The sequence below is a fragment of the Anarrhichthys ocellatus genome, unplaced genomic scaffold (assembly GCF_004355925.1).
Source record: "Anarrhichthys ocellatus isolate YVR2014 unplaced genomic scaffold, GSC_Weel_1.0 scaffold32, whole genome shotgun sequence".
Lineage (NCBI taxonomy): Eukaryota > Metazoa > Chordata > Actinopteri > Perciformes > Anarhichadidae > Anarrhichthys > Anarrhichthys ocellatus.
The window spans coordinates 2,260,164-2,269,865 of record NW_022280062.1 but is presented as its reverse complement, the minus strand read 5'-3'; the positions used below and the strand labels follow the sequence as shown (position 1 = coordinate 2,269,865).

Genomic DNA, 9,702 nt, shown 5'->3' with positions numbered 1-9,702 from the left:
GGTCCTACTATGCATTATACTGATACAGAGAATCGTATATGGCTTACTGGGACTAAAGGCACAACAATAATACTATACGGTAATATATGAAGCTTTTAGAGCATTATATAGCCTTCTGAAGCATCACAAATGCAGACGCACACTCATTCAGATAAGTGTATTATGTCATCTGTTTTCTAACTTCTATGACCTCAAATGCATTACATGGGAACGTTTGAATATTGCAGTACTTTGTGACCATGATGCAGACACTTACACAGACACCTACTCTGGTGCAATACGCTCTCAAAGAAAAGCGTGCCCTTTAGCACCTTTGCACTGCTTGAATATATTGCAAACGTTATTTTGGACTCATCATTAAGGGATGAATTTAATACTGGTGACAAGACTCTGCAGCAATATGATAATGCCATTAATCATATTGACACAGCTGTGGCCTCAGCACATTTTTTCACTTTTATACATTAAAGCACATTGTAACCACTTTGAGCCTTTCAAACAAATGGTTACCTGGGAGTCTGCTGACAAAAGGGAAAAGTTGCAGTATTCCCACACATGCCCTCGTTAACATAAAAGCTAACCCGGGAACACGCGGGCACTTGACGGAGCACAGTGAGAGTGTTGCAAAATTAGGGTCCTCACAAATTGCTAGTTACGGTATCAGTTGGAGGCCGTGGAGAGCCGTGTGACAGGGGGAGAGGATAAAGAGCTCTTACTGTAGCTCGCAAACAAAATGAGATGGAGTGTAATTATGTAACAAGTGCATAATGTGTCCGCTGGAACTGCACTGAGTGACTCAAACTGGCTCCTTTATAATTGGATAGATCTGATTGTGATCGATTTCCCTTTCAATAGACACCTTAACTGCTGCATCACTTATAAATCAGGCATTCATTTCCGTCTGTTGTATATTGTATGTCCTTATTTGACTAAGTCATTGTTTGACACATCTGGGATTATATAACAGCATGGTGAACACTCACCTTTTCAGACCACACACTCATTTCAGCGTTTGATCACTCTTCAGTGTGTGATTGTGGTGCAGATTTTGCAACTGAGATTTGCAGCCACACAGATATATTTTACGTTTTAATAACTTGTCTGTTATTAAGCTGAGCATTTGTTAATGATTCTAAATCCCCTGTCTTTGTTGTCACATTGCTTGGGTTGTATTACTGAAGTAAATCAGATCATTTATGGCTGTTATTAGAAAGACGCAAAGACATATTGGAAACCAATATTTGCTTAACCTATGAGCAAATCTGTAAAGACGAAAGGAGGTTAGGTTTGCTTGTCTGCTCGAAGAATGAGCAGTATACATAGTGATCACTAGTAATTATGCTTTCATAGGCACATCTATTGAATTTAAAAGGTGTGAGAACAAACCAGAAGCCTTCATGAAGAGAACTCCCCGACGATAATCAGGAGGGAAAATGAAACGTGGAAAAATCCCATAGCTAAATGTCAGATGGTGCTAATAAGTGGAGCTTTTTATTCTTTGTTGATCTGGTGTGTACAAGTGTGTGTTCATGTGCAGGTGAAGAGCTGTGTATTGTGTAAAGGAAAGGTAGATTTTATAAGCAGAAAGGGATTTTTTCCCAGTATAACACTAAAGAAGATGATAAAGCCTTAATTCAGTGTCATTTCCAGTAATCAGCAGTCACTTAAGAGGGGAAAATGAATACATTTGAGGCAGTTTGTGCACTTTAAATGTTACTATTCAAATGGATAATGTAGAGCTTGACTTTTTTTGCACCCTGTTAGTGTCTTCAGCTTCAGCTTTCTAAGTCTGAGTAACTCCTGCAAAATGAAAACCTAATCACTCTGTCACTATCTTTCCTTGCACCTTTTCCGATCCTCTCTGTGCTCATGCACCAAGGCACCTTTTTTGAGTACAATTTTGTATGTTTGAGTGTGTGTGAGCAAAACTAGAACTACAATAGGCCTGTGTCATAGCCACTCTGAGCTTCCACCGCTTTCACTAACGGTTCTTGACAGTAGGAGGAGTTACGTTCATGTAAAGATCTCTGGAGATGTCCTCTCCTCCTTACCTTCACCGCCACTGCCACCGCCACCCACTACTCACACCTACTGTACCTCTCGGAGAAGAGAGACGAGGAGAGAAAGCGTGAAGGGAGGGGTGGAGGGAGATCGAGAGAAGAAAAACAAATCAAGAGCCATAAGCTCCTTGAAATGAGCTTGTTGAGGTGTGAGAAGCGGAGAGAGGGAGAGAAAAGATATGCAACAAAGTCAAATGGGTGAAGAAGGACTTAACAGAAATCCACCCGCTTGGTGTCTTTAATGAGAAGTGGTGAACCTTTGACAGTTCTCGTCCAGCGGGAGTCCGAGGACTACATTTTTTTTTCTCTCTCCGGGAGGGGAGTCACTCAAACGTAACTGAAACAAGGCAGTGCAACTGACAGGAGGCATTAACATAGACTAAAAGGTGCCAGGGTGACCGGAGGTCGCCAAAGCGATGGAAGCTAACTCCAAGAAGCATCGATTTAGGAAGGGTCGGAGTGCCACCTTCAGCATTGACGGCTACAACATCACCATAGGTAAGAAACTGTACGGTAGGCAGAGCAGGAGGAAAGTGTGTTTGCATGTGAGCGCGATGCACGCAAGGGTGTGTGACAGGAGCACATGCGTGTGAGAGAGCGTGTGACAGGAGCACATGCGTGTGAGAGAGTGTGAGCCGTCGTTAACCACATCACATTTCAGCCTCTCTGCACAACTCTCTCCGTTAGTCCCTTTTGCTGAAGTTGATGCCTCTGTAGTGCAACTACACCATGGAAACAAGTGGGCTGTGTGCTGCTTACGTCACCAGGAATTCATTCTATTGTCTTGACAACCCGAGTGTTGATGAACTTATGTGCCACTTGCTTTGTTTTTTTTTGTTGGTGAAGCGAAAGGAGTGAGCGACGTCAAGATGTTCTGTGCGTTCTGTAGAGGAGCTGTGTTCTCAAATCTGTTGGTAGTTTATTAGAAGTTCTTTGACTGCTTTGTTGTGTACACAGCAGCACAAATGTCACAAAAAAATGAAAGTGTACAAACTAATAATGTGCATTTTGCTGTTGGACGCAGGCTTTCAAGGGTAATTCAACACTGAATCACAAAACTGTCGCTGCACTTTTTGCTACGCCCCGATCAGTGTCACAGCAGGAGTTTGACCACAGCTTGACAGTAAACACCTGCTGCGACAGCACTGGGTCAAGATGTCCAACAAGCTTCCAAGTCTCAGCCCGGATAGATGTGTCAATTTCAACATTGAATCATTTTTCAATGATGAGTTAATTGAGGATGCAGCAGGGATGGCATTATCTTTTCAATCATGTTGTGGAATCCCATAAAGCTGCACTAATGATCTAATGTTTTCAGATGTTTCAGCTGCTCTGATAAACCCACGCAACCCACCTAGCCCAAACAGCAGTGCACATAAAATGATGTAATGGTGAAGATAGAGGAGCGTTTAAAAGCTGAAGAGCCAGATATTTCCCTCTGGGGCTGGTGGAGATAGGAGCAGAACTAAAAGGAGCGATTACATGTTGGACTTACAATTCGTAAGGTGGTCAGAGACGTGAGTCCAAATAAAAGCCACATCTGCTTGATGTGTAAGTAAGCAACTGTTTAATGACACATTCACCTCAAAAACCTTATACAATGATAACATCTGCCCCCAGGTGGCCACATGTTATATAACGCTGCTTTAATGTTGACAATATTTGTTCATGTGAAAGACACAACAGGAAGTGTTTATATTTGTGATGCCATGCACACCAGGTGCTGTACACGTTCTGCTTTTTAAATTTTTAAGTTAGGCGCTTTAAAGTAAATTTACTTTCATTCTGTGTTGGAGGAGGAGCCGCTGTTGCCGGGCGTGGACCTCTCCACCTCCAGCCGGAGCTCCGACTGCAGGTTGAAGCCACAGCGGGCTGGTTGCTGCCGGAGGCCCTGCTAGCGTCTGAGCCGAAGGAGTTTTGGTGCATGCGAGGGTGGATGAGGTGCATCCAAGTGCCGTCATAGTGCTTTGTGTTGAGTTTGACCTCGGTTGAACTGTGGGCCACAAGCTCCTTGCTGTTGTTATTGCGTAGCACGAGACACAGGAAATACTAAACGTAGCCTATGGCACACACCGCACACCTAAACATTTTTGCATAATGTAATTATACTGATAAGAAGGGGAAATATTCAGCGTTATGGCATAAAGACACACAAACAGGAAGGGAGACGCCTTCAAGTAATTTCCAGATATCCTTTTAGAAGCATTAAAAGCAGCCCTAAGAGATTTTATTATCAGACGGAAAATAGACTTTGCTCACTTAGACACATCCTGTTACCTCTAAAAACCTGCCTCGATCACATGTTGACTCTAGCTCCCTCATACTACCCACAAGCATGGCAGTTGTCATGGTAACCTACAAGTGTCACAATCAATTGCTCACTGGGCCGAAGATTCGGTCTGCACAGCATTTTGCCAATCACCTCCTCTGAAGCGTGACTCCTTAGTGCTGGCCGCTCATTGCCTGCTGGACACCTTTTGTCCACTATTAACCTCTGAGCCTCCACTGTAGCATGGCAGCCTCTGCTTGGATTCACACCGAGGTGTTTAGTCGTGCGTTAGGCTTGTTAACTTCGTTATGTTTTGTTGATGTTGTGAAGCTCATATGGAGAAAACTGATTTCAGCTCAACACTAACTTTTAAAAGGGGCTGCCGGGCTGGGCAACCAGGCATGAGCTTTTGGTTATCGAAACGGTAACTGGTTGCCATTTTTAGTCACCTTATATTTTGTGAACTATGCAGTTATACGTCAGCTTTATAATGAAAATGTGACATGTATACATGTCATGTATATATGGTACATGCATTGCTGTATTATTTTCTGTCCAGCTCAAAGATTTCCTTTTTGTTTTTCATTCAGGTTCGTCAATTTTCACATTTGTTATACTACTGAAGTCTTTCTTCAAGTATTTGTGCCTCTGACAAAACTTGGAGCATTAACTTCGCCATTTAACCTCATTTATCTGTCAGCAGTTACAGATTATTTAATTTACCGTACTCGTAAGATCTGTGAACAATCTGATTATAAGCCTAAATCAAACAATATTGCTTCTATTCATCACAGGACGATGCTGAAGAGGCTACATGCTCTGCCAGTGGGAGAGATTTAATGAGGTCTACAAACATACACATGCAGCTTTAATATTGCAAATGGCCTTTTCTAAGTCTTTTATTCCGCATTAAAACCTGCATGCCCTTTAAAAGAGCATGGCTGTCCAGTATCGTGAGGTGGTATGGCAACCCGCCTCCACAGCACAAGTTAGCACAATGAGATGTTCATTTTAAGACTAACATCATGGATGTAGAACTGCAGACTATACAACAACCTCAAGCTTAGCTGAAGGTCAGTCTTATATGCTCCTATACTGCCAGTAAAGGTTCAGTCGCGGGCACAAATGGAAAAAATGCAATCTCCACATGGAACTCAATTGACTGCAGATCACAAGGACATAACTAGGAGTATTACAGATACTGGAACATGAATTGGAGGTGGGTGGGAGAGTACAGATGATGTCAATGACAGTAACAGAATATTAAAGCATTTTGTCACAAAATGTCCGGAATAAAGAAGACCTGGAGTGAATAGAATTAAATGAATTAGTCTTTATTTAAAGACAACTGTGAGTTTCTGGTGGGCCAATTTAAAAAATGATTCGGGGGAAATGATGACTCAAGGCAGCTCTTTCATCTCAGAGATCTGTGGGGTGGAATTATATTTTCTTTCATATGATCCTCAGGGTCGGCATCAGTCTCGGGGTCGACAAAGGCCAGAATAATGTCACACGACCCGTCTGGGAAAAGCCTGGACATCCGCAGGTTGTGGAACGAAGCTTTGAGCATGCAGATGTTCGTCTTAACCCTGGAGTTAGTCCTACAGTGGGCCGAGGCTGAGGGTCACAGTCGCGGTAGCGGTGCTCTCTGCCGCCAACTAGTAAAGCTAGTAAACCAGGTCATGTTTCTCGACGTAAGCTCAATCACATGATTTCTTGAATGTTCAGAGTCGTAGTAATTAGTTCTAGTCTTTTGTGAAGTGAAGCTTTTTACAAGATGACGATAATCGACTGCTGTAGAATGACTTCCTTTCACAAGTCACCTTCATTTATTTTGATTGGTATGCAGCCAATTACACCGGGAAACCCTGCAATGTAATTAACTGATCAGACGGGAAAAGCCTTCACATTGAATAATTTCTTGTTAAAACCTTGAAAACCTTTGACCTCTTTAGAATTCTTGATTTTATGAGCCTCGCAGGATTAAGTCCAGGAAAAAAAATAGGGCAACGCATAAAACCTTTACTTATTTGAATGTTGTTAAAATACATGATTGCCATTAAATCCATTTAAATATTCCCAAAATACTCGATAGAGCACAATAAAACACCATAAATAATTGGTAGTTCAACACCCTCTCTCAACCTAAACATTTGCAAATTATTTGAGCCTCATTTTTGATTCTTTGATCATATACGTATACCTGTAACTGATATCATAATTTAAAAAACCTAACTGAAAAAGCACATTTAATAGATATAATGTGAATAATCTATTTTACAGGCAAGCATTATGACAGCTGAGGAGAATTAGGTTGATAGATCATTTTGAGATCCAGAGCCAGAAAGTCTTTCATTGTGCAATATAGTGGAGTTCTGGTTGATGGGCTGACTGAGTAGTCAAGATTTTAGATTTAACATCATGGCACAAAATAGCCGTTAAGCATTTGCAACTGTTTGTGAAAAATGTTTATTCACATTCTGTTGTCAGAGGGAAGTTTCTGTCTTCCTTAATGTCTGAGTCAGCATCTTGTGGCTTATTGGGGAACTGCATCTTGAGGCTCATTGGCCTCAACAACAACTATGAAATGAAACTAATTTCAAACATTGGCTGCAACAGTGAAAGTGTTCACCTCTTCAGGCATGCAGTGTTGAACAATACTGTCATACTGTACCTGTACCATACTTTAACCTGTTCAATGAATAAAGTCTTGTCTTTTGGCTCTCAACAACACTGCTAGATGTGTGTATATATATTTCACCAACTCTACATACGGTGTGCAGTGTTCAGTGGGCAGAGACTCCGGCAGGGCACCGGCCTCTGGAGTCATAGTCACTAACACACTCTTCAGGGCACCGGTCTCTGGAGTCATAGTCACTAACACACTCTTCAGGGCACCGGTCTCTGGAGTCATAGTCACTAACACACTCTTCAGGGCAATTCTTGGGTTTAAGAATCAGAAATGACCTTCCTGACTGTGTGAATTACACATCTGCACAAGAATCCCTTCTGTTTAATCTCAAACTAGCAAAAATAGGCAAGGTGTGGAGAGGATAATTAAAATATAGAACAAGTGTGTATAACAGCAGAACAGAAGTCACAGATGGATTTAAAGTCATCGGTAACCACTTAAGAGTTTCACATCAGCATGTATGTTCATAACCCGCATTTTCTGGCATTACCTGATTCTTTTCCATCTGTTTTTCTTCCTCCAGTGGCGAATGAAGATGGGGAGAGCTCCACCAGACCACAGGCTAATTTTTCACGTAAGTGTTCTCTGAATTATTCATACTTTATTATTAGTCAATTCACTAAATTCATTGATTTCAATTCATCACTTTTTTGTCATATGAAAGTATTAAAGGATCAGTTTCACTCGCGTTAACTGCTGAGACTTTTGACTACGTCAGTAAAATTGAGGTGTTACTGAAGCAGAAAAACTAAAATCAGTTTTGAATCTTGCTAACAAGATTATCTGGAATACATTTTTCTTTTACAAACAATGATCACATTTTCTGACTGACTGTTTATATTGGAAAACTGATTTATACCAAAAATAAAGAACCCCCTCTCAGCATTGTTGGATTAAATCTGTTTAGTGATGAATTAATTCTCATCTTTTCAGTATATTCCAAGTGGTCCTTTCTGTTGTCCTGAAAAATAAAAATACAATATTATCACACATTTACTTTAAATGACGCTATAACATCTTTGTAATGAGAATGAGAATTTGGTGATTTAAAAATGGTTTATGAGCTGATAAATGTTGATAAGTTATCAATTAATGTAGACATTATAAAGTATAAATAGTCTACTACTTGTGGTAGAAGTACTACATGTCGTGTGTAGTAAGTTCATAAGATACACTAGCATTGACAGCATACATCCACATGGTGGCAGCATGACAAAGGGGTTCAATTCTCTTCCTGCCTTTTGCTGAGGTCCTGAAAGCCGTTGAAAAGAGATTTAACAATTCTGCTTTTTGTTACATTATACATACAAACCAGGTAAACGAATGAAAGTTGAATTCATGGCCCTATACAAAATAACTGTTACACCACTAAGGCTTTTTTTGTTTTGTTTTTGCAGGCTCAAAGTCCCAGAGTGCTTTGTGGAACGCCATCACAGCGGGGATGGGCATCAAAGGCAAAGAGCAGAAGCCCCCCCTAAATGACCTACGGAGTCCTGAAGAGATTCTGGCCGACGATCTTCCTGCCGCAGACGAGCCAGATGCCACAGAGAAAACGGCCATCAGGTTTGCTGCTGTCAGGCTGCTTTAGCAACAAATGTATCATGAATAATAAATAATTTATTTTTGTTAATTATCATGGATTAAATCCTGTGTCAGGCTGCAGTGGGACATCGACAGCCATGTCCAGCTCATTGTCAGACACAGGTGTAATTTGCATACAGTCGATATTCCTTTTAGCATACAGGAGAGGAAACAAGGCAGCGTCCACCAACAGGCATCGTTCTGCAACGTGTATTCATTTGCTATTCTTGCACTCTGATTCATGTGAACTTGATTATTAAGTTGGCAAGGTTTAAAGTAGGCCCTCTGCTTGCTTTCTATGAATAGAATAATCTTCTTTCTGACATTTAACATTCTGCATACACACACACACACACACACACAGACACACATACACACACAGTGCTAATTGTTATGTATGGCTGCTGACCTCAAGGGACGTAGGCAAGATTGATTCCACCTTGATAACAAAGACTTCAAACCACCATTAACATAATTTGTTGTCACTTTTAGAATATTGAACGTCTTTTAACGCCTGATTCCAATTAACCTTGCCGGCTCTGGAGACTGTTACAAATGTGGCGAGAAGTGAGCATTTGTAAGAGGATACAAAAAATGCACCAAATGCGATCGTATGCAAAATAGACAAGGAGTTATGGCAAGCCGATTTGGAGACTGCTTTTTTTCTGTTTGTACAGCAAGCATTCACAGAGATGTATAATTCATGGAGTGTTTGGTGTGAAATTGAGGAACTCTTATTTGACTATTGTCGTATTTTCTTTCTGTACTTCTCTGCAAAGTCTCACTGCAGTAACAAATGCCTCTTCTCTGGTGCTTCTTCATGCTATCTCAAATGACTGCGCTGTTGTTCTCTACCATAGTCTTCCCCAGAACGCAGGCCCTTTTTTTTTCCAGAGTAGCCTACATGGTGACAAGGAGGAAGTGATTTTCCACTTGACTGGACTCAGCTTGTTGCTACATTTAAAAGCTACAGCCTAGATGTTAAAGAAAAACATAGTCAGCGCAGAGCAGCTAAAAGCACTCTCACCTACCTTAGAGGAAAGAGTCCATTTGTCCATAGAGACAGTGACTTATTTCAGTGTCAAAGGCCCATATTAAGA

General features: G+C 41.1%; 1 protein-coding gene across 2 annotated transcripts in view; it reads left to right on the top strand.

Moving 5' to 3' along the window:
- Positions 1-2,159: 2,159 nt before the first annotated feature.
- pde1cb (phosphodiesterase 1C, calmodulin-dependent b) overlaps positions 2,160-9,702 on the top strand; it is a 69,140-nt gene continuing 61,597 nt past the window's right edge. For both annotated transcript variants that reach the window (XM_031865059.1, XM_031865058.1), the window contains exons 1-3: positions 2,160-2,558; positions 7,545-7,595; positions 8,419-8,584. In XM_031865059.1, the coding sequence (XP_031720919.1) occupies positions 2,477-2,558; positions 7,545-7,595; positions 8,419-8,584 (299 nt within the window). In that variant the 5' untranslated portion in view covers positions 2,160-2,476. The remainder of the gene's footprint in view (positions 2,559-7,544; positions 7,596-8,418; positions 8,585-9,702) is intronic.